The following is a 27,767-nucleotide window of genomic DNA, read 5'->3' as shown; positions in this document are numbered from 1 at the left end:
TATTCATTCTCTCTAGAGAGTGAATTTCAATAACTTTGGAGTTCATTTTTTTAAAAATACACTCTATATTTTAGCTAAAAAATATATTTAGAAAGCATGGTTAGAAATGCTTAGTTTTGTTGATTTTGTTAAGCTTATATTATTCTATTTCTCTTAATGCTCATTCTAAATTTCTAATGCATTAGTCTTACTTGTAATGCTGAAAGACAGTCTTTTCTTTCAAGAACCAAGCACCACCTTCTCATGAACATTGTAATAACATAAATAATATGGCCTTTATGTGATTTACAGAAATGAAAAATAAAATTACAAGTGGTACTTTATCATAAAAAGTAAAATTTTAAGAGATTAAGAAAGAAAACAGGATGGACAATTATAGAGGCCATGGTCAAATCAAAGGGTCATTGACAGTTCTATGCTTGATGATTTGTCTTACAATTGGACACCAATTAAGATGCATGGTTTCCTTATGGAAAACTTGACATGATCCTTGGTAATTAATATGGAGTGAATGCTGGTATTTTCCTTGCATATAAATTTTGTTACTTGGATTAATAGTGGTTGATTCTAGAATTCGGGAACAACTATAGTGAGAAGAATTTGGCTAATGTATAAAAGATAACATGAATGAATGAAGTATTGGCATTGGCACAACATGGCCATCGACGAGTTCAGCGACAATGGGGGGTTTTGAGATGCAAGTGGCTGGTGCTCGAGACAAGGGCGCCAAAGATGCCTCAGTTGATGCGCAATACCACTCAAATATGGCATCTAATGTCCCATTCAACTCTCCATTCAACGTAAAACCCCAAACTAAATACACACCAGTATGCCAGCAAACCAGTGGACATAACAAAACGCATGGAGATATTGAGTTGTCAATATGGGCTTCGGCCTTAGCCCAATTACCAATCTGGTGTTGGACCAAATGAGAGTTCAAAGCGATAAAGGCCTGCCTCTCACAGAACATGTGTAACTCATTTAATTGATAAGTACATTTTGAGTACTCAAACATGCTCACTCTGCAATTGCAAGAGGATAAGTCCTCCCCCTTAACTTCACTTTGTTTGGTTGTACTTGTATTGTTTCATCTGAAAAACAAGCGTGTTTATAGTTTGGGCCCGAACTAAGAGGCCCATCCAAAATCTTAGCCCCAAACTAAACTCAAAGTACACTAAATATAGCGGCAACTGGGTACAAAACCCCCCAACACAAGCTATTCCTCACAACAATTTCGAATTTTATAATTTTATTTTAGTTTTAATATCTACAATTTCGTCTTTTTAACACTATGTTTCCATGTTTTACTAATTTCCCATTTTCTATTTTTAACCGAAGATTAAAACTCCATAAAAACCCAAATTTTCTTTTCAAAATTGCTTAAATATATTTTTTTTTCTCTTAACGTACTGAGCCATAGAGATTTGATACTATTCATTATTTTCGCTTGTTTCGTCTTCTGTGGGCGATCAAGCCCTTTCTTTTACTTATTTTATTTTCTCTCCGGAGATCTGTTCGGCTTATTTTCTCGAGAAAATATCTGAGGTAAGAATTTATGCTTTTGTTAATGAATGTTTATTCTATTTGTCTTGTTCTGAGCGATTATGATTTGTTTTCTGTGACAGAAATGAAGCGAATAAGAGATGATGTTTACGTTAGTGCTCAATTCAAACGTCCTTTTGGTTCTTCCCGTGGGGACTCGTAAGTCTCTATCTCTAGGTGTATAATTTTCTGAATTGCATGTTTGCTTAAGTTTTTGTTTGGTTTGGTGGAAAATGTTTGTTAATGTAAGCCTATTGAGTGTTTTTTTGTTTGGTTTTTTCATTGTTTACCCTTGTTGATGAATAAATGGTTACCTGATCTTTGTAACTTGAGATTTATAACATTTGATTGTGGATTTTTTTTTTTTACTCACATGTTTGGGCTTTTCTCTTCAAATTCTTTGGAAAGCTTTCTGGATTTTGTTTAAAGCTGTTTTTAATTTTTTTTTTCCAATTTTTTTTTTGTTTCTTTTGTTGAGTTTTACACGAATTAGGTTGGCGTGGTTTCATCGAATTTGTTTAAAATTGAACCTGTTAATGAGTGATCCATATTCTATACCGTCGGTAACCTAGTTTTTTTTTTGGAATTTTAGATTTAATAGAACAGACATGATAAAGTAATGTATAATTTCTTTGGATCAGTAACTAATTGTGCAAAAGGTGAAATGTTGCATTTGTTATTGGTTTCTGGAAATAAAAGTTTAAATTAATATCATGTTCTAGTTGGCTTGGGTTAGAGGAACGTTCGTTATAAGCGCATGGTATTAGAGAGAAGTTGAGTACAGATTAAATATGTCATTGGTAAGTATTTATTTATTTATTTAATGAGTACTTACTTATCTTTTGGGTGTGAAGCTATGGGCAGTCCTCAGTCTCAGGACCAGGAGATGGGGGAGGGGGAGGGGTAGGAGGAGGAGGAGGAGGAGGAGGGGGAGGAGTAGTTGGTGTTGATGTTGGGGTTGCTGTTGATGTTGGCGTTGGTGTCGGTATTGGCGGCGGTGGTGTTGGTGTCGGTATTGGCGGCGGTGGTGTTGGTGGTGGCAGCAACGGTGGTGGTGTTGGTGGTGGAGGGCCTGTGGCAGCAGCTGCTTCTCAGAAACTTACAACGAATGATGCCTTGACTTATCTCAAAGAAGTGAAGGACATGTTTCAAGATCAAAGGGATAAATATGAAAAGTTTCTTGAGGTCATGAAAGATTTCAAGGCCCAAAGGTTTGCTAGTTTCATCTGTCAAGCACTTCCTTTTGTGATGTGAACTGTTTGCTGCCATTAACTGCCAATCGATTAATGGCTTTGTTTATGTGTTTCAGAACTGACACTACTGGTGTCATTGGAAGAGTGAAAGAGTTATTTAAAGGGCATAGCAACCTAATTTTGGGATTTAATACCTTCTTGCCAAAAGGTTACGAGATAACTATTGATGAGGATGATGCTCCACCAAAAAAGATAGTTGAATTTGATGAGGCTATTAGTTTTGTAAACAAGATAAAGGTGAAGTTATACTATTACTTGTGTTTCAGCGTTCAATTTGCAAGTTCAGTTGCCAGTTGTTTAACAGATGGATGACTATTTTGCAGAAGCGTTTTCAAAATGATGAACATGTGTATAAATCATTTCTAGACATACTGAATATGTATAGAAAAGAACACAAAGATATTAATGCGGTCTATGATGAGGTAAAACATTTTGTTGTATCGATTTTATTTCCACTGCAATACCTTCCCTTTTGTTCTTCATCTAAAGTTTATATTTATTATCTATTCTCTTTTCAGGTTTCAGCTTTATTTCGTAAGCATCCAGATTTGCTAGAGGAATTCACTAGATTTTTACCAGATAATTCTGCCACAGCTACACAACAACTTCCATTTGGCCGTAATTCACTTCCGCGTTTTAATGAACGAAGCTCTGTGTCACCTGCCTTGCATCAAGTGCATATGGAGAAGGTAATTGCACTTGTAGAAGATATTTGCTATTGCCTTAGCTTCCTTTCTGTGTCAAAATTTGATGGATTCTTGGTGGTGCTGAAATTTATATCTTTCTTAGCAGCAACGTCGACGAGATAGGATTATTGCTCCCCATGCAGATCGTGATCTTAGTGTTGATCGTCCTGAGTTGGATGATGATAAATCCCTAAAAATGCACAAGGATCAAAGGAGGCGTGTCGAAAAGGAGAGTAGAGATAGGAGAAATCGTGACCATGATGACAGGGAACCTGAGAACAATAGCAATAAGGATTTCAGTTACCAGCGACTCCCAGACAAGAAGAAATCTGCAAGGAAGGTTGAAGGATTTGGAGCAACGGCTAATATTGCTTCTTATGATGACAAAGACTCCTTGAAGAGTAAGTACTTTCTGCTCTCATTTATTTTTTTTTTCTTTTTCTCATTGTTGCATTTTCAAGTGGTACGAGTCATCCCTACATCTTTCCATTTTTATTCTCCCTCACTGGTTTTTTTAATCCAATTTCCCTCACTGATAATGCATTGCACGAGTATTTTTAGTTTAAGAGAGTTTGAGACATTTGCTGTAATTGATTGGGAAAGGATTCTGATAGATCTTATGTGAGTCAAATGAAGCCTATTGTGTAGTTTAGTGAGTAGTTAATTTTTTAATTATTTATTCTGAAATGGGGCTTCATGCCTAGCCCTACAATGATGAAATAGAAAACTGTAACTGTTACTATTTAGGGTGAATTTGAACTTTGTTAGGTTTTGTGTCATGCTTGTTGTATCCTGTTAGTTGGGTATCAACTGTATATATGGGTAGAGAGAAGGAGATGAAAGTTAGGAGCTTTATGGTCGGATTCTGGATTTGGGAGAACTAGCCCTCTTTAAGTAACCCAAAAGGTCTTGCTCTTGCTAGCTCATTCAGTCTATAAAGAGTAATTTTATTCAAGACGACTGGGCTGTGAGAGTATGTTATTTGATAGGGTTCTGTCAGATTTCAATTAACCTCTCATCCCCTTGAAAATTTTAAGCGAATATGTTATCTCATTTAGGCATTTATATATACATTATGTTTTGAATATTGGCAATATAGCACAAATGGAAAGAATGATGTGTGACTGGTATACTGAAGCCGAACTCCATTATGTAGTGTGAGCATGCGTGAAGTTTCTCCTGCAATCTTGAGTGTCATTTAACTATATTGTTTTGTGTGGAATAACTATGGGTACCTTGGCATTAAATATTGAAACCTACCTAATAGTATTGGAAAAATTGTTTGCTTTAGTTGTTTGTACATTATTTTCACTTGTTTTTTTTTTCCATTTCAGGTGTATACAACCAGGGATTTGTTTTCTGTGAGAAAGTTAAAGAGAGGTTATGCAGTCAAGATGATTACCAAGCATTCTTAAAGTGCCTTCACATTTATAGCAATGGAATAATTAAAAGGAGTGACTTGCAAAATCTGGTACATTTTATACTGTGGCAGTTATTATTTGATCCGTGTATCATTTTAACATTTTCCCTGACATATGCTTTCTATTATCAGCCACCTATCACGCCCTCTTCAATTCCAATATATAAGTGTAGACTTTTTTAGTCGATGAAAGCTTTACTTTAAGTGTGAATATATGCTGTGACATTCTCCAATCTGCTCCTCTTTCAGGTTACTGATTTATTGGGAAAATTTCCGGATCTTATGGAGGAGTTTACTGATTTCTTAGAGCGTTGTGAGAATATTGGTAATTTGACATTAGTATTAAGTTATTTTCTCACGGCTCTCTCTTTTATTTGTTTCTTACTGGATCTATCTTTGCAGATGGGTTTCTTGCAGGTGTTATGAGTAGAAGTACGTTTCGTTCTCTATACTTCATAGCCTTTTATGTATCTATGACCAATTTATTTCCTGTTGGGTTTCATTTTGTGATTTTTTGAGCTCTGATAATTGATTAAACTTAACTATTAATGCAGAATCACTGTCTACTGATGGTCACACAACCAGACCATTGAAGGTAGAGGACAAAGAAAAAGATCAGAAGCGTGACACGGAAGCAAGTAAAGAGAAGGAAAGATGCAGGGAAAAATATTTGGCAAAATCTATTCAGGAGCTTGACCTCTCTAGTTGCCAACGATGTACTCCTAGTTATCGTTTCTTGCCAGATGATGTATGCAATTTTTAATTACATATGCAAACTGCATCTTCAGATCTAGATCTTGTATTGAAAACTTGTTTTTGTTCATCATTTTGCAGTATCCAATACCTACAGTAAGTCAGAGATCAGAGCTTGGTTGTCAAGTTTTGAATGACCATTGGGTATCTGTGACTTCTGGAAGTGAGGATTATTCTTTCAAGCACATGCGTAGAAATCAATATGAAGAAAGTTTGTTTAGATGCGAAGATGATAGGTAAAAGTCTGTTATAGTTCTTCTGCTGTCGGAAGATTGCATTGTATTTTGTGCTATTAAATTTGTATGCGTCTTTTGGTAAATATTTGCATTGATAAATGACTAGCGTTTCATGTATGCTTTGATTGAGCTCCAAAAACACTATTAGTACCTCATATAACCATTCTCTAATATGTTTTGATTTCCTTGATAATGTAATTTTTAATGCTTGCATTTCCAACTCTTGATCTTGACCATGAAGAAATTATGTCTTTATCTTTGTACTTCTTTATTTTTTTTGTCAAGAATACGATATCGTAATAAAATTATGTATTTGTCTCTGTTCTTTCTAATTGTTAATATTTTTGGTATTTTAGGTTTGAACTGGATATGCTGCTAGAGTCTGTGACTTCAACTGCCAAGCGAGCTGAGGAACTATTGAATATTAATGACAATAAAACCAATTCGGAATCTCCAATTAACATTGAAGATCACTTTACTGGTTTGTTTTCTTAGCTTATTATAGTCAATTTTCTAATATCTGTCACTGCCATCTTGAGCTTTTTTTGTTTGTTTTCTGTCTGATTTGTTACTACTATAATCGTAGGTCTGAATTTAAGGTGCATAGAACGCTTATACGGTGACCATGGTCTTGATGTATTGGACATATTACGTAAAAATACAGCAGTGGCATTGCCTGTTATATTAACGCGGTTGAAGCAAAAGCAAGAAGAATGGACAAGGTGTCGTTCAGATTTTAACAAGGTTTGGGCTGACATTTATACTAAAAACCACTACAAATCTCTTGACCACCGCAGCTTCTATTTTAAGCAACAAGATTCCAAAAATTTGAGCTGTAAATGTAAGTTCAACTTTGTCCTTTTTTCTTTATTTTATAAAAATGAGTTATTTGAAGGTTAGTAGCTCTTGCATCAGCTATGTTATTAATGGTGCCTGTTGAAATTGCAGCTTTGGTGGCTGAAATCAAGGAAGTAAAAGATACCAAACATAAAGAGGATGAATTTCTTCTTACAGTTGCCGCTGGAAGTAGACAATTCATAGGTCCACATCTAGAGTACGAATACTTGGATGCCAGTATTCATGAGGATTTGTATAAACTTGTCGAGTATTCCTGTGATGAAATATGCACAACGAAAGACCAGTTAAATAAAGTTATGAAACTCTACACTACCTTCTTGGAGCCATTGTTCGGGGTTCCTTCTCATGTTCACTCTTCAAAGGACGCTGAAGATGTTAATGAACTCGATAATCATGTTACGAATTGTGGTGCATCAAGCATGGGAGAGAGTGATGGAAGTCCTATTGGTGAGCAACCAAAGTCTGTTTGTTCTGAAGACCGCAACACTTTAACAGAAGCTCCGAGTGTTCGTGGAATTGGGTTATCAGCTGGGGATGCCTTAAATAAAGGAGATAGTTCTCGTGATATGAGTTGTGATTCCAAAGACGAACGAATGTCTGATAGTGTTCAATTCGACAAAGATAAGAAAAATGTGGATGTGACTGATAAAATGTGTGGACTGATAAAACATGTGACCCCCAATGATCGTGATGCCAATTTGAGTGCATTGTTAACGAATGGAGCAGAAAATGGTCATGAAAGAATCAGCTTAGAGGCAGCATCAGGTTTTTTTTTCCCTTCTTGCATATTAATTGCTCAGAGTATGTTCTTATATTGATATTTTTTTTTTCATTGTTAACTATTTTCTTGTGTTTCTGCATTTTGTTGTTTTCAAGGTTGTGCAAGTCTGTCAAAACCTGATGAAAATGCTGATGCTGTACCTTCATCACAGGTGGAAGAATTAAGTTATCTCTTGATTTAAGATAAAATAGATATTTTTAATGAACAGTTATATATGTCGTTTATTCTCCACTATAAATCATTTTTTCTTTTTCTTTGCTGGGATTTTGATGATTCAGGAGGGTGTTGTTGCTAAACCTTCATCTTTGACAAAATGTGTTGTTGGAGAAGGTACTAAAATTAGCAGCTCTCATGAAGATTCAGTCGAGGCCTCCAAAATTGAAAAAGAGGAGGGTGAGTTGTCGCCTACTGGTGATTTTGAGGAGGACAACTTTGTAGTCCCTCGAGATGATGCATCTCATTCTATGTCTAAGACAAAACATGCTGATGGAAGTAGGCAGTATCTATCTGGAAATGGTGAAGAGGCATGTGGTCAAGATGCTGGAGTAGAGCATGATGAAGATGCTGATGATGAAAACAGTGAAAATGTTTCCGAGGCTGGTGAAGATGCCTCAGGTAGTGAGTCTGCCGGTGATGAGTGCTCCAGGGAAGGTCATGGAGAGGATGAAGATGCTGAGCATGAGGGGGTTGATGGTAAGGCTGGGAGTGAAGGAGAGGCTGAAGGTACTAGTGATGGACACTTAGTTGGAAGAAACCGCTCATCATTACCATTATCAGAGCGATTTCTTTTGTCAGTTAAACCTCTTGCAAAGCATGTTCCAGTCACTTCAACTGAGGAGAGGAAAGGAGATCAAGTTTTCTATGGAAATGATGATTTCTATGTACTTTTCAGGCTACACCAAGTAAGGAAACATATTCTCTCTCTTTGTTGATTTTGTTGTCATATAATGTTTTCTGCTGGATGCTGAACCTTTTTTTTTTGGGCCAGATTCTATATGAAAGGATTCTCTCAGCAAAAATTAATTCAACAGGCGGAGAAACAAAATGGAGAACTTCAAAAGACTTGAGTTCATTGGATTTGTATGGAAGGTCAGTAGTGGTTTAATGATTATATTATAAGTGAGTGAGTGGTGGAAATTTAGTTTAGAAGTATTTTTTTTCACATTTTTGCAGATTTATGACTGGGCTTTACAATTTACTTGATGGGTCTTCTGATAATGCAAAGTTTGAGGATGAATGTCGTGCTATACTTGGAAACCAATCGTATGTGCTGTTTACATTGGACAAATTGATATATAAGTTAGTCAAACAGGTATTGCTAACTTTTAAATTCTTCTCATCTTTTAGCTTTTTTCAGAGGTTGGAAATGTAATTGAGAGTTTCTTTGGTACATACAGCTTCAAACAGTAGCAACTGATGAGATGGACAACAAGCTTCTTCAATTATTCGAGTACGAAAAATCTAGGAAAGCTGGATCCTTGATTGACACAGTGTATTTCGAAAATGCACGAGTACTTCTGCACGAGGAAAATATATATAGATTGGAATATGTGAGTTCTAAGAACTTGTTTTTCATTTCTGTCTGTCTATCTCTCTCTTGAGGCAATAACCTGCCTCTCCCCCCACTCTCTCTTAGGGTAGGTTTTTTTTTTTCTTTTTTCTTTCTTCTTTTTCCCCCTTAATTATATACGTTTTAACAGCCGACTCTGTTCCTCTTTTCTTCATTTTCATTGGTCTTCTTTTGTAGTCCTCTGCCCCCTCCCGCCTTTTTATCCAGTTGATGGACAACATGAGTGAGAAGCCTGAGGTCTTTGCAGTTTCAATGGATCCAAATTTTGCAGATTATCTTTACAATGAATTTTTGTCAATCTTTCCTGAAGAAAAGGATCAAGATGGCATCGCCTTGCGGAGGTAATAACTTAATACAAAGCCTTTCCTTACATTTGCACCAATGGGTAATGTACAATCTGTCTCATGTGATCTTTTATGTGGTTAAATGCATTTTTCTCCCACCCGTAATGTACATAAAGAATCATAGATACCATTTCTACACCTTCCATATAATACGAATTTTCAGGTTAAGATTTTCTGAAATTTTGCTTATTGTTTTATTTAATTATTGCAGAAACAAGCGTAAATATACAGTTTTAGATGAGTCTTCGGCGATTGCCCAAGCTATGGAAGGTGTTAAAGTAGTCAATGGTTTGGAGTGTAAGATAGCTTGCAATTCATCCAAGGTAAGTTGCTTGTTATTTTACGCCTTCATTCTTTTCGAGTCACCGAACCGTCATAATAAGATAAACGATCAGTTCCCCTAACTTGATGTTTCTTTCATTTCCTAGTCTGATGATGCATGAAATGTGGCAGATTTCCTACGTACTGGACACAGAAGATTTCTTTTACCGATCGAAGAGGAAGGGGACTAAATCATCGGGAAGCAAATCTTCATCTGATGATCAAAGAGTACAACGGTTTCATAAATTCATATCAACCTCGAATAAACATTCGTATTTGTTAGAATACAATGATGTTCAAGGTAGACAGTTTCAGACATCACGAGATGCATCACCGTGTTAGAGATGACATAAGGCGTGCCTTCTCTTCTTTGAGAAAACTCGTTAAGGGTTTGCCTCAGGTGATCGATCAAATCTTGTAATCTGACAAACTATAGAAAAGGATATTTGACTTGGATTTTTTTTATTATTTTTTACTTTTAGTGTGTTACTTCATAGGCCATATAAATGGTCCTTTAATCTATTGTTTGTACATAAGGAGGATGATATGTATGATATTTTTGTAGAGAGGTTTTTAATTTAAGTGTCAATTTTTCATTCACCATATCACCCTTAAAATTTTAGTCTATGTATGATATTTAAACTTTCCAAATTTGTTTCCACAATACAAATCAGGATTAGATAATGACCTTTATCTTTTTCTTCACTCTTTTGGTTTGTTATATAGGATAAATATCCATAGTTCAAAACAAAACAAGGTTAGTGTATAATGTATAATATTAACAGAATGGATAGGGGGATTGTTTTGGGTTGGATGATAACAGTTTTCTTCTGTTATAATATAGTAATATAACGTTGGCAGCAATTTGTTTGTTGGTTCAATTTGTTGATATTATTACATTTTCTTATCGGAAGGGATCATATAAATAATATAGTGTTCTTATAAATTTTAAGAGATATGCACCTCAGCTATGTATTCAAATCCAGGTGCAATAATCAAATACCAACTCTCTGGATAACAATGACTTAAGACATTATTAGCATAAATAACATAAAACACATTTTCTGCCAATTCAGGTGGCTTGTACTTTGCTCAATATTATTATCACTGATGATGACTTTCCCAATGTTTATCCTTGATCTAATCAAAATTTTAATGCAGTCGAGGCTAATAAGGATTGTAAGGTGGATTCCCAATTCTGTACTATCAAGTGGAGACAACAATAAAATTCAGCAATTAATTTGGGGTCATTTCTGAGTAGCTGAAATGGAAGTATATTGAAATCAGCTTGGTAAGGACAACAGCATCAGCACAATAGCTTGTAGTGTCAGTGAGGCAGAAGAAATCAATGATGATGAAAAGGGTGCCTGGATAAAATAAAACCAATCTCATAATAAATCAGTCTGGCATTGTTGTAGCCATGGAGTAGCAGTACTGAAATTTTGCTTGTTTTGTCATAAAGAAATTCTTGATGAGGTTAATGGGAAAATGTCCAGGCTGCATGAGGAACTATGATTGTGTAATTTGAAAGAGAAAAATAATGTATGGAAGCTTTAATAATAATGGGAAGAGTTTATGAATTTTAGAGTAGCTGTTAGAATATGAAAATAGTGTAGGAACTTAATAGTAACTGTAATTGGTGCGTAAAACCTATAGCTATATAATTGTGTAGTTTAAATTTTGGTTTATGTCAAAGATTAACACTATCTCGAAAAATACTCTTTAAGATTTAAAATAGAATTTTGGGTTAATCTCCGAAATGATTGTGTAGTGATTAATGAATCTCCAATACATGACAAATCTCCAAAGTTAGTGTAAGAGTAGCTCAATCAATCTATGAGTACCAAAGTTATAGAGAGTTCATCACACATTACCAACTTGTAATATTTTACAGTTTGAAAATGTAAATAATGGTACAAATGAAGTTTAGAGTAAGGCATCTTCTTCTCACGTTATAACTTTGGGATTTGAGATTAAAGAAATTGCCTTTAATAATATTCTAACTAAAAGATTAATAAAACAAAGGATATATATAAATATATCATCTTTCAAAACATTATTTTATGTCAAATTTATGTATACGAAATTGCAGAAAAAGGATTTGTCGGTGTTGAATTGATTTCATGCTTTGTTGTTATGCCATTTTGTGGAGCCAAAAGCACCGTCCTATGAAGTACTTCCATGCGTTTTTTTTTTCTTCTTTTGGAGTGAACAGACAGACTAAACTAGACTTGACTCACCATTATTTCTTTATTTGGCTCTTTTTAATAATGGGAGTCAATAGATTTAGTTAGCCGTTTCATACATGACCTGTTAAATGCCAAATTTAACAAAATTCAAAACAACACGAAACCCTTCTAGAGAAAAAGAAAGCAACACTTAGGACGCTGGAAAGTTACTGTATAATTGGCTTTGGGTACAATTAGAGATAATTATACGATTTGTCGTGTTTGTTTGACTATGTAATTATACTGTAACTAAGGTCGGCTCTGAAATATGGTAAGTTATAAGAAAAAAAAATATAACATTTTTCAAAATCAATAAAAAGAAATAAATAATTTTAAAATGTAACTTTTTTTAGACTCTAGGTTGGGTGTGCTATGTAACTATGTAATGAGGTAATTGGGGAGTTCTAACTGTATGTGATTGTGTGTAATTATTATAAATTTTCTATTTTAAATATTAACTATTAAAAATATTATTTTCGTAATTACCACTTTATATCTATATAATGTAATTACTAAAATGTATAATTACCACCTTAATAATTACAGCTTTACTTCCAAACACAATTTTAACAAACTCAGTAAATTTCTATTTCTTTCCAATCGATTTTTTTTCACAAACCAAATTTAAACGCGTCCTCAAATTTCATTCCACCAGAGATTAAAAATAAAAATAAAAAATGATGCAAAATCCATTACTACTAATGCATGCAGAGATTTCAATTCAAAGCTTAGAAAAATAGGTTGACAAAGAAAGAGGTTTGAAAGGAGAAAACATTAATCAATTTCTTTAATTAATTTTCTATTGTTACATAAGAAATGGTCACAGCATGTGGTCACATGAAATTTCATGAAAGAATCCCAACAATTTATTGTATAATTAAATTCAATTTAATACGATTTCAAAGCACGTGGTCACCTGTATATTCAATTCAAAATATTCAAGCATCAACCTAATTAAATTTCTACCTACCTTCAACCTAGAACAAGCCATAATACCATAATATTAAAATGCTAGTATATTTTACATAAAAAAAAATGTTATTATATTTTAGAAAATCTTATTTACACCTTATAAAATTTAGAAAAACTTGTCAAAGTAATAATATAAAATACTAAAATTTGCAAAATAATTTGATTTCATTGAAAAAATATCTCGTTCTTCTTCTTCTAGTTCTAGGTTAATTTACAAACTAACAATGGCTTATGAGAACTCTTCACTTAATTTACAAATAATATATTGGCCATTATATAAATATCTTTTTTAAAAATCACTTTTGATTTTTTTTCAAATTACTCTCTCTTAATATCAATAATTAAATCCTTTCAAAAAAAAAAAAGATATCAATAATTAAATTTATTTTATTTTCACATTTTTTTAAATCATAAATAATTTTTTTCATTTTTTTCACAAAATTTCACATAATTATTTATTTTAATTTTTTGCTATAATATTTAAAATATATTTTATCTTTAATTTTATAAATATATTTTTAAAAAAATAGTATATATTAAATATATATATATGTTATATAAAATAAAATTATAAAAATATGGTGTGGTGAAAATTCCTTATATTATATTAAATATTCCCTCAATTATATTAAATATAAAAAATAAAAAAGGAAAGGAAAAGTTGAGGAAATTTCAAAATTGACTCAAATATTATTCAAATCAAACCAGGTAAGCTTACCTTACCATTCATAAATAATTTGATATACGAATCCTCTATTATTTATTTATTTATTTATTTATATTTGAAGAAGAAAGTAAACGCGTTGTTGTTGAATTACGCGTTAACGTTCTCCATTCCTTTCTTCTTTCTTTCCTTTTCTATTTTCATTCCAATAAATACTCTTTTTTTCTTTAAACTCCAATCCAATCCAACACTATACACACTACTCCATTCCATTCCATAATCATATTCTTCTCTACCATGAATCCCATTACCTTTTTAATATTTTCATTGTTATGTTCATCATCGTTTTGTTCTCGTTTGTTTCCCGAGAAAATCACTTACAGAGGCCGAGAAATAACCGATTCCGAAACCATTCCCCTCCATTTTTTAGAGGCTCCAGATTACAGAAACGGATTAGATTGCCCACTTCTTACATTACCATTATCTTGTAATCCTTTAGCTATTCACATAGCAATGACTCTCGATTCAGAGTACTTAAGAGGCTCAATTGCTTCTGTACATTCAGTTCTAAGACACACTTCTTGCCCAGAAAATATTTTCTTTCACTTCGTTGCTTCTGATTCTGATTCAATAGAAAATACCCAGTTTCTTAATCGTGTTCTTCGTTACACTTTCCCTTCTCTGAAATTCAAGCTTTATTTATTCAAAGAAAGTGTAGTAACTAATCTGATTTCATCTTCAATTCGTCAAGCTCTTAATAACCCATTAAACTATGCAAGAAGTTACTTGGCTGAGTTGCTTGACTCGTGTGTTGACCGAGTTATCTATTTAGACTCAGATACCATTGTAGTAGATGATATAAAGAAGCTTTGGGAGGTTACCTTAAGTGGGTCAAGAGTAATAGGAGCACCAGAATACTGTCATGCTAATTTTCAAAGCTATTTCTCTGAAGAGTTTTGGTCAGATATTGAAATGGTTAGTGAAGCTTTTGAAGGTAATAATAATAATAATAATGAGAAGAAAAGTCCTTGTTATTTCAATACAGGTGTTATGGTTATGGATTTGGTTAAATGGAGAGAAGGAGATTACACTAGTAAGATTGAGAAATGGATGAAGATTCAAAGAGAGAGGAGAATCTACCAACTGGGTTCTCTTCCACCATTTTTGTTGGTTTTTGGTGGTGAGGTTGAAGGGATTGAACATAGGTGGAACCAACATGGTCTTGGTGGTGATAATGTGGTCAACAATTGTAGGTCATTGCACCCTGGTCCAGTCAGTTTGCTTCATTGGAGTGGTAAGGGAAAGCCATGGGTGAGGCTTGAATCCAAGATGCCTTGTCCTGTTGATTATCTTTGGGAGCCTTATGATCTTTACAGATCGTATGATGAACATCATGATCAAAATCCAAAACAACAAATTGACAGTTGATGAGGATGTTTTTGAATTTAATTTATTTTTATTTGATTCATTATTAATTATTAATTTATTTATATTTTATTATAAATATGTAGATGAAAAGAGTGTATATATATCGAGATACAACAATGTGAACAGTTTTTGTATTCACATAAATGATTTTTCTATTGAAATTAAAACCACTTCAGTGGTTGAGACACAGATTTTGACACCCTGTTCAATACTGCTGTTACGTACTAGATATCATTTATTTTATTTTATTTCATTTATTATTTATTATTTATTGATAGTGGAGAAAGGAAATGCTGAATGGCAAGATAACAGCTAAGAGAATAAAACTAATTAATGCACATTGGATTCTTTACATAATTCATTAAGCCATTTGGCAAATTGGCAATCAATTCAGTTTCAATATATCGAAACATCCCGTTAAGTAAGGTTTACTACCCTTAAAAAATTGTGCAAGGAAGAACTAATGTTGGGGTTTAGTTTAGATAAAGTTTCTCCTTTTCATAATTAATGGAAAAAAAAAATGTATTTATCTGTGTAATTTAATATTGAATTTTATTTATTTTAATTTTTAAAAAAATATTAATTAATTATAAAATGCCATCAGAGTTTTACTAGCAGTAATATAAGAATTTCTTGTCTAAAGATGAAAAATAAAGACAACCTTGAGAAATACCTTCAAAATTACAAATACAATGCGAGCAACATGTTCATGCAAGCATATCATCTAATGAAATCACACTAAACAAACAAGGAAATGGAGAAGCTATTGTGACTAGTATAAACTATTCAAAATTTTCTGAAAATATACATAAAGTCCTAAATAGCTACAATCTACGCGATTATGAGGAAAAAAAAACTAAAAGAAATTTCTAAATGCCAAAACGGATGGAAGGGAGGATCTACCTCAACTACAAATTACACATAATCCTGAAGTTGTTTGAGGTTTCTGATTTTCTGTACTCTTGCTTTTATAGTGAATGAAATACAAAATGTCATTATTATGACAACAAAGAGTGATCGATCGGAACTTGAGAATGGTTTAACTTAGATTAATTTTATAAAAAGAAAATGAGAACAATATAGATAAAAAAAGGAGGGGGAGGAAAGAAAAAAGACAAAGGAAAAGGAGGTAGTAAGAATATACATGATTTTCCCACTTTCCTCTCTTTACAACAATCCAACAACACAACTTAATTGTAATCTGTTTTCCAAGCCTCTTAAATGATGACCCAATAGCATGCACCTGCCAAAACGAAGGATAAATTCAGTGTCTGAGAGAACTATGTATGTTCATCTTCCTTTGCCATGTCAAGATAAGATAACTCACAGGTCATATTCACTAATATATACAAACATAATGTGGATATATAATATTATAACAAGCCATTTATGAATGACACTGACGAAATTCTCACCAGAAAAGAAGCTTCGCTAGGTAATCCCGTGAGGTGCCCATGGTGTTGCAAAATTCATCATTGTCGTTAGGAAGATTTTCTCTGTTTGGCGTCACTGACTCCCCAATAAAATTTGAATCGCCGTCGTCTTTGAAGAATCTCTGAGATATGTTTTGAACAAGTTGGTGTATTATTTCTTCCACTTCTGATGAAGATGGTTTCGATAATTCAATCACCTGTTTGAACGTATCAAGCAAATGATCAATCGAAACAGACACACACAAAACAATGTATTGGACTTTAAACCTCCAATAAATTTGAAGTAGAGGTTTCAGCCTTGGGATAGTACCATATTAGAATCCAAAGACCGAAGATAATCCAATAAATCATTTCGATGTTCTCTGTTATATTCTATTTGTAGATTATCTTGTCTTCGAGCATTCAGTTCCTGCAAAGAAGTACATCGATCAGTTTCAATAGAGCATAACAAGGACGCTGGAATCATACAGGGCAAGCTATAAGACCTCAAGGTCTAAATGAGAGAACAATTGATAAACCTAAGGAAAAAAAACATAAACATGGTTCAGTAATTACAAATCAATTTTGAGAAATTTGGGTTGAAAGTTAATAAGTAGTATTATAGGTTGCATGTCACTAAGTAATATTTTTTGACAAACGAAAATCAGTGTGTAGTCTGAAATATTGCACTTAGTAGTTTTTTTGCGGCAAAAGTCACAATTCACACCAATTTAACATGACGAAATTCAGTAAGTAATATGTTAGATTTAATGGAAGGTGACACACCCACATCAAATTAGTGTGAAATGACTTTGGTGCAACCTTTAGTGACTTTCGCTGCAAATATCTCATCAGCTTTTCCATCTTGGTTAGCACATTCATGACATTCGATTGGCATTCCATCAGTAGATAAAAGGATACAGGCTAGCTAGCAAAACATGTTTTTAGCAGCAAACTATAATGACAATGACTGCAAGTTATGTTGAAAATAAAAACACATTAAAGTCAGCAAATGTGTTAGCCCAACAGAAGTTGGAAAAGGCTAACCCTACAACTCCCACAACATAATTGACAGGTCAAAAGGGCAGCCATTACAGCAATAGGCATAGATGAGAGATCAAGAAGACGCCAATGCAAAGCTTTTCACCCAAAATTCTCAACTCTAACACTTGTTATTGACTATGTAAGCTTTATATGTCACGCTTTTTTAAAGCTCTTCCAAAGCCTAAAAGTTACCTCTTGTGTTTGGATGAATTTTGGAAGTACTTCATATGTTTATAAGCTCTTCCTACAGAAAGAAGTATCTCTTTCGAAAAATCAAAGAAAGTTGCTTTGAGTGTTATTAGAATACTTTATATCAACTTATTTTTTTTAAAATAGATTTATTATTTTATCATTAAATCATATAAAAAAAGAAAAAACTAAGCAATGAGTAAACCTATCGTTTGAGAACAATGAAATGAGCAATTAAGCACTTATTTAGCCAATTGCATGTGACACACGTGTCACGTTTGTAAGCAAGTCAAAGAGTATCATGCAACTGATGCAAAAATATTGGAAACAGAATATTTTATAAGGGAAAGATTAGATAAGCTTTGAAACCCAGAAAACGAAAACTAGTTCTATGGTGATCATATCATTTAAGCGTGCAAAGGGGAAACCATAGGCCTTAGGGATTTGACATCAAAGCAATTACCTTATAGAAAAAAGATGTGCTTTGCTCTCTAATTTAACACAATTTTTACTAGTCAATAAGCACCTATGTTAAATGTTCTATATTTACATATGATTAAATCACACACAATATATAAATTTCAGTTCTTTGTTCAGGGTCAAATTCGAAAGAGAAAAAACGTCCAAAATTCATATATTAACTGGGACTAACCTCTTTCACATTAGATAACTCCGTCTGTAACCGTTGAATATAGTTCAAAGCTTCCGGGGATAGGTTCCCAAAAATCTGAGGACTCGTTGTTTCTAATTCTTCAATAGTCGTCTCAAAAACAATTTCACCGTCCTTGTTTTCAATCTTTCCTTCTTCCGAAACCCCTTCCCGCGATGATTGTTTCAACTTCTCAGAACTTTCCGTCGGAATATCGAAATTCCTCATCAACGATAACCGATACTCTGCGTTCCACAGTGTATACCTAATTTTACAACAATCCAATCCAATCTAGTACAATCAAAATCACTATCCATGAACAGGAAATTCCAATTCCAGCTAAAATTTGTTAAACGAGCTGACAACTAAAATCGAAAATCACGAGCTAAAATTGTGTTACCCGGTAATTATGGAAGACACGAGAAGGTGATCGAGAGGACCTTTAGAAACATTTATCGTCACTGAGAATTGATCGGAAGGAAGCAACCCTAGCATAGTAGAGATCGTCTCCTTCATGGAATCCTTAGCTGAATCAGAAACACCCTTGGAAATAACGGAAGTGTCTAGAGGCTCTATTCGCCTAAGCATATTAGCAATTACAGAAAAGCCCCGGTCAAAGGTAGATCTCCGAGTCGAAACAAACTCGTCGGAAACACCACCTCCGTCAACTCCAGAGATGAGGGAGCAAACCTTGACCACGGGCGATGATGACTTAGCAAAACGACGCCGTTGTAAGGAAGGAAGAAAACGTTGCCGTGAAAAAGAGGAGAGCGGTGACGGAGGTGGTGGCGGTTGGGGAGGCTGTCGAGGCCGTAGAGATAGGTCTGTGAAGCGAGAAAGAACGAAAGCTCGAGCTGTGGCTGCCATGGAAAGATGAGCTAAGCGCGAGAGCTCTCTGACTCTCTTTCTCTCTCTCTCTCTCTCTATGCTTTGTTTGTTTTGTGTATGAGATTTTGCCACTTCATTCAGACGGGTCGCTTGGTTTCGGCGATGAGTCTTTTTCTTACTACTCTCCCATTGGGACCTACCAAACTCTGTTTGTTTTTGTAACTTGTGCTGTTTAATGACTATAATACCCCTGCTTTTAAATTATAATAACGGATTCTCAGTTAGAATAAGAGAGTATTAATTAGAACCTCTTATTATTATAATCAAAGACAGAATCGGTTTAAAATAAAAAATAATCAGAAATAATATTTTAGTATGTTGTTTACTAAATTATTTATAAAGAAAATCAGAATCATATTATTTTATTTATATAAATAAAAAAAAAACAATTAAAATGTTTTAATTTAAGAAATAGTATGAGAATCAATATCGTACCATTAATTATCATTCCCTTAAGTAAACATGCCCTTAGAGTTGGAGTTACTAATTTCCGATAGATAGTAGTAAAACTTGTGTTATTTTTGAAAAAAAAAAATTATTAGTTTAAAGTTGAAAGTTTTAGCATTTCTCTAAATTATAAGGCAATAGAAATGCACTAATAGTGTTATGGCTACCTTTTTTCAAAATTTAAATTTAAAAGAATTATGAGACACAATATTAAAATGCACTAATAACAGTATTTAATATCTTGTTGCTGTTAACCCTTAAACTACCCTTAATATTTTTCTTATATTTTAGCATTAGAAAGAAAAACATCTTAGAAGATTGCTAATGGCTCTTGGTTGAGCTTTGATTGGAAGGAACACTCAAAAAATGGTCAAGTATAATAACAGCTGTGGTTATTAAGGACTGATACGATTAGGTGTGGGGTACTCACTATCTATTAAGATTCCTTTCCTTGTTATAATTTCTTTTTCTTAAAAAAAACAAAGGAAAATATCTTTTTGAGTTCTTTAAAATTAAATAATATATGCAAGATAAAGTTGCTAATAATGCACTAGATGATTGATTATAAAAGGTGATTTTAGTTAAATTTTTTTATGAAACTTTTGAGAGTATAAATAAATAAACTTTGCATGCATTGAGTATACTATGTATACAAAGATTTTAAATAATTGATACATAAAGTTGTCAAAAAGAAAAATAAATAAATAAAAAGCCCTGATTAATAAATAAAATTAGTGATTCCCATTATTTGGTCAAAATTTGCAAGTGACAAAATTTTAAATTGGAGTGATTTATGATTAATAATTATTCATATGTTCACATGGAATAAAACAAAGCATGTATGAAAAAAAAAATGATGAGAAATAAAATAACTTACTTTCAAACTCAATATATGCAGAGACAAAGTAATAAGACATCACTATTGCCTACCAAAATTATAGTTGAAACTCAGAAAAGTGTTTTTATTATTCAAAAGGAAAAAAGAAAGTTCTGAACTTTCCACATCATTTAGCTAATTAAATAATTCTTATTAGTCACTAAATAAGGTGTCTAAGTAGAAATTGACAATTAAATAAGGTGTCTGACTGAGTAAATAAATTGATATTCCAAATCAATATATGCAGAAACATAGTAATAAGACATCTCCAATGGCTATAAACACAAGAGTTGAAGCTTCAGAAAGCTACTGAATTATTTATTATTCTAAGGAAGAAAAGAAAGCTCTCAAGACATTTTCCACACTCTTTGGCTAATTAAATAAATATAACTCTTATTAGTGAATGACAAGAAGTGATTGACAATAAAAATGAGGGCTTTTAATGTATGATTAGTGTAGGAAGTGATGATCACAATCCTTGCTACCATAGCAAGAAACTTATTCCTTGAACACCTATATGCTTTGTGGCAAGAGGAAGAAGAAGAAGAAAAGAGTAATCCACAGTCAACCATGGGGTTGAGAATCCTAAATGAAGTTAACAACAGATTATTCTACAGTAATGTCAGCGCACCTTCTTGCTTCTCTACAGCATCCACGAACCATGATTTCCAAGCCTCCATGTAATGAGCAAAGAGGTCACATAGAGCTGCCATGATCATCAACAAAACGAAACCCGTCTCTAAAATTTAGTAGCTGCCATTGTTAAACACAACCGGGATCGATATAAATTTTTCAGAACATGCAACACTACTTGACCACCAAGGATGGATTTACTAATAATCTAAAAGCTTAAGTTGGGAAAGGCAAGAAAGCTGAGATTAATGGGAAGTTCCTTGCCAGAATGTGGACACTAGACAGCTTATATGGACAATTTGACAAGAGAATATTTACATAGGAATTGTTCTAATGTAGATAGCATATAGATAAAGTTGGGAAACTAGATGTATCAAATCAAAAAAAACAGCAAAAAAGCCAAGGTTGGAATCGATTTGTTGTTGTTCCTGTTCAGCTTTTTGTAGCTACACTATCAAAGATTGTCCCAATAAATAATAAAAAAAATTGAAATCCTACAACAATGGTGTTAACTTTGACAATGTTGATGTTTTTGTGTTTTCCACTAAATTGAGCATCACCAAAAGCTTAGTTCCGTGCATTGTAGTTCAAAATGTACCTTGGTTCCGATACTGAGGACGATAAGTAGAAGCCAAACTTTCCCAATCTTGAACCTGTCTCACTCTTTTATTTGCTGCATCTCCTTCCATAGCCAAACTAATAGGTGCAAAAGGTCCAAATACAATACCCTTTGAGGCATATTTTGGACGCGGCTTCACTTCTTCATCATCACAGACACATTCATTTTGTTCCAATTCAGACGATTTACAAATTTTTTGCTTACTTTTCTCTTGATTTGACTTGCAATCCTCTGTGGTATCTTCTCTTTTTCTCTTGAAATTGTAATTTGTGAGATCAGCACCAAATATTCTCTTTATAGGTTGGTTAGAATCTGTATTATCAATTTCATTCTTGGTCTTTGCTCCCCAACACAACCACCTATATGCTGGTTTCCCACTATCAGGATGACGAATCTGCAAATCAATTTAACAAAAAAAAGGGGTAGAAAAATGTCATAAACGAAGCTATTATATGGTTAATTAATCCTACATTCTCATGTGCTAAGGTTTCTATGATTATCTTTTACCTTCTCAATCAGATTCATTGAAGATAAAACATTTGCAATATCATACAGACGTCTAACCTTTGCTGGAAAATAAAAACACAAAGAAAGCATTAGTTTTGGGACTTAATTATTGTCTCTATCAGAATTAAATTATTATTAACATCTTATAAGATTTAATTACTTCTCAAAGCCGTTGGATCTTCTGCATCACCTGGCAATCCTTTAGCTGCATTTTCAAGCAATATCAAATCCATCTAAACAAGGAAACTAAGGTATCAGCTTGCTATAATTAAGGAAACTAGTTAGCTAATAAAAGATCATAAATTTATAAACTTAACTCACATTTGAACAAAGAAAAAGCTTGATAAAGTTCTGGGTGAGAAGTGATAGAGACTTGTCTCTCTTGTTTTCTGCAGCAACAAGTGTAAAAACCCCCCAAATAAGTCATTCATCAGAAGATTGAGAATTCTAAACTATCCCCACCATAAAAGTGAGTCCACCTCACATGATCAAACACACAGGTCAAAAAAGGCAATGGTGATTACTGTTTTTCGAAGACACAGAAGAGTACTCCTCCTCTTTCGAATTCAGACTCAGAACCCCACTAAGCTCTTTGTCATTTAAAACCTAGTAAAATGGGCAATTCACAAATTAGATGATATGATTAGTTGAAACAAACCACCAATTGGAAATCTAAGGTAAAATCTACAAGTAACAACATACTCTAGAAGAGCTGCAGCTAACTGAGGCACTAAAATTCTCCTTCAAACCCTCATCCTGTAAGGAAAACAAAACTAAAGTATGTTAAAGCTATGGGTTCCATATAAACTCAATAGGAGAAGAATAACAAAAGCTAGATTTACCTTCAACTGCTGCAAAGCACGTGGAATTTCCCCTAAACCCTTCCATGTATACTGATTTTTAGCTTTTCTTGCGACAACCTAAATGAGCCAAAAGACCCATTTCAGGAAAATTAAGATGCGAAGAAAGAGTGGATCAAAAATCTAAGCTTTCAAATTAAATGATAAGAAAACCAAATTTCGAGAACTGACTCCAATAATCTCCAATATATTGACAACGTCATACATGCGGCGCCGCTCAACTCCTGAAGAAAAAAAAAATCAATATTGGCAATCATTAAACTCAATGAAGAAAAACCCAGATTCATATCATAGATTAGAGAAAGAGCAGATCAAGACCTAATTGAGAAGCAGCGTCATCGAGACCAATGGATTCAACGCCTTCCCGATTATACAACCTCAAGAAACTAATTAAAACGAGAAAATTAAAAACGAATTAAGATCAAAAACAAAAACTTGTATCTATATATACACACATACAGCTCAAAAGAATAACCAAACAAAAAAAGATAGCATTTTTACTTGGAACACAAAACTCCAAGAGATTTTTCTTTACGGCAATATACATTGGGTCTAGAATCGGACTCCATAAACATAAAAGAAGAAGACATTTTTGTTTCAAAACAGCTGAAGCTGAACTCCCAAAAAAAAAAAAAATACTAAAATTATCAAGTTCTTATTTTTTTTCTCTTTATAAACTGAAAATCATAAGGATAAAGTATTGAATTGAAAGTTAGATGAAGAAGAATATGATTCTTATTAGGCGGGTTTACAAATTTCGAAAAATGTCAGTTTTCGAATTTGATCGATCTGAATTTTTTATTTTTATTTTCATTTTTTTTTATTTTTTTTATTATTATTATTATTTTTGTTTGGAATCTAAATCTCAATCAACTGGCTTTAAACCAGTCGGTCACGGCGTTTTTGAGAATGTAAAGGCGCGGGAATTCAAATTAACATTGCTCAGCGCGGTTAGAGTTGAATTACTGATTTGACCTTGTTAAGTTTACTTTAATGTAGTTGGTGAAGGGGTAAACTGGGTATTTCGCAACCTAATTTGCAGGAAAATGATAATTACAGTAACGGCAGATGATTATTAATTTTTAATTTTTTGTTTAGAATAATTATTTTTAGAGCATTGGACATTAGTGGTACTCAACAAGTTTAAAAGTTATTTACTTAAAACAACTCTAATGATAAATGTTAAATTAAGTGTTAAATCAATACAAAAATAATAAAATTTTAAAATTAATTTTTTTTATTCCAATCACAATATTAAAAGTTACACTAAAATCATATTTTTTTTATTATTATATTATTTTGTTAAATTATAAATAAACACTATAATATCTTCTTTTTTTTGAGTGTAGCGTAATTGTATTTTATAATCATTTAATAGCTTAATAGCTTTAAGGTTCTAGGTTCGAACTCATGACCTCTCTCTTTTTCCCATCCCTCCCTCACAACTAAGCTAGCCTTAGTGGCTTAATAAACACTATAATGTCACACTAAGATATTATAGATTTTGTTATAAATAGAATAGTTTTTAGGGTGTCGTTAAAATAAATTTAAGGAGAATTACTCTAAATACTATTTTTTTAATTTTTTTTTTCAAATTTACGGTTTGAGTTTCTAAAGTGGTTGCAGCACTAGTTGCAATAGAGGTTTCTGTACGATTTTTTATTGCAATTTAAGTTACAGTGCTAGTTGCAAGAGGGGTTTCTATGTAGAATTCCGTAAAAATAAAAAATAAAAAAAAATAAAAAACTATTTTAAAGTATAAAAATTAAAAAAACTTTTATATTTAATGTAAAATTTTATTAAACTTAATATTTTAATATTCTATTAGAGGTAACTTTAAATTATAAATTTTTTAATATTTAATTACATTAATAATAATACGGGAACTAAATAATTACTGACTGTACGACAACTAACAACTTTTTAACAATTCTCTTATTTTTAACCGAAAAAGGAAGAATCGAATTGGATGGGACCCACAAGGGCTTTTGTTGTACTGGGCTGGTATACTATTGACATTTCTTTTAGGCCCAAGGTTGTAATTCTTTAACAAACAATAATTGTCAGACAGACTGACTGACACATTTTGTTTAAATGATGTTGTCTTTCTTAATTTCAATTTTACTTGGTTCAGTAAATGATCACTTTACAATTGATACTTATTTTAACTTAAAAGAGTGTTCATGGGAAAATGTAAAAAAACAAAAAAAAAAAAAAAGCCAAGAGATTGCATAAATATTAGTATAATTAAGTTAACTCCAATATAATTTAATTTAATAATTATTATAAAATATTATTAAATATTTATAAGACATAGCAATCAATGCTCTCAATGGGAAGGTATCCCATTGGGCCCTAGAGAATTATGTCTCCTTTTGTACTAGGTCTTCTCCTTATTTTATTTGTTGTAATTTTTCAAATGTTAGTAGGAACTGCAACTATGCAACTCATAATGTTGCTAAGTGGGCTTTCACCCACCAAGTGTATGGATCGATTCCGATCAACTCCGTTCCGAAGAACTTATTGTGTAACGACCATGAGGTCTAATTTCATTTAATGTATTATTACGCTTTTCTTCAAAAAAAAAAAAAAAAAAAAAAAAACTATTTATAAGACACTACTTTTATATAATGATAATGGTAATAGTAATGCTAAAAAAATAAGGATAAGTACAGGTATATTTTCTCTTTAGAGAAGTATATAGTATATTTTTGGTAGATCTTACATCTTGTTCAATATTTAAGAGGTCTTTTATTCTAATTTTTTCGTGATGGTAGATATTGTAATTATTTAAAGTTACTTATAATTTTTTTATAAAATTTTAAATTATTTACCGTAACTAAAAGGGATATTGGCGGCCATAAAAAACTGATTTTTTGGTGGTAAAACTACTTAAACGGTACTCTATTTTGGTCATTAATATTCTATCTAAAAGTCTCAGTTAACTGTTACAGTGAACTGTCCATGTGCACACAAGTGTACATGTGGCGTGTGTACACAAATATACATGTGTCCAAAACAGAAGTGCAATAGTTTTACGGTCAAAAAAATCAGTTTTATAGTTAAGTGTTAGAAAATATAAAATTCAATTAATTTTGTTGCCAATATCTCTACCTAAAATAAAATTCAATTTTTATTAGTTTTTTCCTAATATACTTAATAAGTAATTGTTTGAATATTTTTTAACACTGTAAATTATTTTGAAAATTTATAAATTATTATAAATAATTACAATATATATAATCATGAAAAAAATAAATTAAAATATTTTTTAAATGTCAAAGAAGATAAAGAATCAACTAAAACATCATTTTAGATTATGAACTACAAATTTTTTCTCACTTTTTATTATACTAGTAGAGAAAACACGTGCTATGCACGTGCATTATATAATTAAAATAGAATAAATTATATAAAATTAATTTAATAATAATGCATTTATAAAATATGATTCATGTTATATAAAAAAATTTTGGGTGATTTTACAATGCACCCCCTTAAAAGGGATGTACTGATGCACTCTTAACTTGTTTCGGCATCCAGAAAAATTTTTTAGTCTAATTTTTTTTCTTCATATTCATGTACGTTATAGCTATTTAAGATATTCTACAAAATTTTGAAAAATTTGGAATAATTTACAATATAGGAAATAATGTTCAAACAGTCTATTTTACACGTGTATAAAATAAAATAGTCACGCGTGCAACACACTGTTTGAACATAATTTTCGGTGTGTTAAACTTTTCTCAATTTCTTAAAATTTTGCAGGATGTCTTAAATAACTATAACATACATGACTATGAGAAAAAATTTGACTAAAAATATTTCGGATGTTAAAACAGATAGGGTAGCATTAATATATCCATTTTAAGGGGGTGCATTGTAGAATTTTCCAAAAACTTTTTATTATTCTATGAGAAAAAAGACTTAAATTTTTGTAAAAATAATATTAAATTAAACTAAATTATTTTTCTATATATATATTTTGTAAAATTATACCTCACAATAATTATTGTAAAAATAATTGAATTATCTATTAATTAAGTACCACACACATATTAATTTTTTTTAGTAAAAGCTTTACGAAATTATGTAATTTAATTTTAGTAATTATTCTAAAACTAATTTTATATTATTATATTTTTAAATTTTTAAATACTTTGTTAATGTTACAATGTACGCGTACGTTAGAAATATTTCTAGATTTTTTAAATTATTTTTCATTTTTAAAAAAGTACATTACATCATTTTGAAAAATATTTAATAAATTAAAACAAAGATAAATTAAATTAATTAATTTGTTCTATTAATGGAGGGTGCCTAAAAAGTACTAAATTGGTATAAAATTTAATTTGTTAGATAAAAAAAATATTTACTGACTTAATTACAACTTTGAAACTATATGTAAATTACATAATAGTTTAAATGTAATGTTGTAGACTACTAATTAATTTTGCTACAAATTAATTTTTAAATAAAAATTAAATTGCATAACTTATAAAAAAACTTAAAGATTTGAATAATTTAATATTATGTTTTTATTATCATAGTTAAAATAATATTCCAAAATGATATTGTTCAACAAA

The 27,767-nt window shown here is 32.0% G+C and overlaps 4 protein-coding genes across 8 annotated transcripts; 2 read left to right on the top strand and 2 right to left on the bottom strand.

Annotated features, from left to right (window-relative positions):
* The first annotated feature begins 1,230 nt into the window (after positions 1-1,230).
* LOC133030353 (paired amphipathic helix protein Sin3-like 2) lies at positions 1,231-10,367 on the top strand. 4 transcript variants are annotated; one of them, XM_061103042.1, is made up of 23 exons: positions 1,231-1,545; positions 1,626-1,701; positions 2,397-2,753; positions 2,852-3,032; positions 3,119-3,217; positions 3,314-3,484; positions 3,588-3,882; positions 4,816-4,952; positions 5,151-5,226; positions 5,304-5,333; positions 5,456-5,649; positions 5,736-5,890; positions 6,247-6,371; positions 6,477-6,731; positions 6,839-7,513; positions 7,625-7,680; positions 7,808-8,431; positions 8,518-8,618; positions 8,703-8,841; positions 8,927-9,079; positions 9,277-9,440; positions 9,655-9,766; positions 9,897-10,367. In XM_061103042.1, the coding sequence occupies exons 2-23, from the start codon at positions 1,628-1,630 to the stop codon at positions 10,104-10,106; spliced, it is 4,383 nt and encodes a 1,460-aa protein (XP_060959025.1). In that variant the 5' UTR covers positions 1,231-1,545; positions 1,626-1,627; the 3' UTR covers positions 10,107-10,367. The 4 variants fall into 4 exon arrangements, with proteins under 4 accessions (XP_060959025.1, XP_060959027.1, XP_060959026.1 ...); XM_061103044.1 differs by having other exon boundaries at positions 9,872-10,367; XM_061103043.1 differs by having other exon boundaries at positions 1,279-1,545; positions 3,585-3,882; positions 9,872-10,367.
* A 3,424-nt stretch (positions 10,368-13,791) lies between these two features.
* Positions 13,792-15,265, top strand: LOC133030351 (probable galacturonosyltransferase-like 10). Its single transcript, XM_061103039.1, has one exon. It carries the CDS (start codon positions 13,926-13,928, stop codon positions 15,054-15,056), a length of 1,131 nt encoding a protein of 376 aa, XP_060959022.1. The 5' UTR covers positions 13,792-13,925; the 3' UTR covers positions 15,057-15,265.
* A 727-nt stretch (positions 15,266-15,992) lies between these two features.
* On the bottom strand, positions 15,993-19,363 carry LOC133030352 (uncharacterized). The gene is made up of 5 exons (XM_061103040.1): positions 18,751-19,363; positions 18,354-18,615; positions 16,800-16,898; positions 16,472-16,686; positions 15,993-16,299 (listed from the first exon to the last, which is right to left on the bottom strand). The coding sequence occupies exons 1-5, from the start codon at positions 19,215-19,217 to the stop codon at positions 16,224-16,226; spliced, it is 1,119 nt and encodes a 372-aa protein (XP_060959023.1). The 5' UTR covers positions 19,218-19,363; the 3' UTR covers positions 15,993-16,223.
* A 1,414-nt stretch (positions 19,364-20,777) lies between these two features.
* LOC133030349 (E2F transcription factor-like E2FF) lies at positions 20,778-24,159 on the bottom strand. 2 transcript variants are annotated; one of them, XM_061103036.1, is made up of 11 exons: positions 23,683-24,159; positions 23,500-23,567; positions 23,353-23,405; positions 23,164-23,241; positions 23,024-23,077; positions 22,846-22,927; positions 22,643-22,710; positions 22,482-22,554; positions 22,322-22,383; positions 21,794-22,208; positions 20,778-21,315 (listed from the first exon to the last, which is right to left on the bottom strand). In XM_061103036.1, the coding sequence occupies exons 1-11, from the start codon at positions 23,769-23,771 to the stop codon at positions 21,302-21,304; spliced, it is 1,056 nt and encodes a 351-aa protein (XP_060959019.1). In that variant the 5' UTR covers positions 23,772-24,159; the 3' UTR covers positions 20,778-21,301. The 2 variants fall into 2 exon arrangements, with proteins under 2 accessions (XP_060959019.1, XP_060959018.1); XM_061103035.1 differs by having other exon boundaries at positions 20,778-21,268; positions 23,683-24,158.
* Positions 24,160-27,767: the final 3,608 nt, after the last annotated feature.

This window comes from Cannabis sativa, chromosome 8 (assembly GCF_029168945.1).
Source record: "Cannabis sativa cultivar Pink pepper isolate KNU-18-1 chromosome 8, ASM2916894v1, whole genome shotgun sequence".
NCBI lineage: Eukaryota > Viridiplantae > Streptophyta > Magnoliopsida > Rosales > Cannabaceae > Cannabis > Cannabis sativa.
This window is presented reverse-complemented; position numbering and strand designations above follow the sequence as displayed.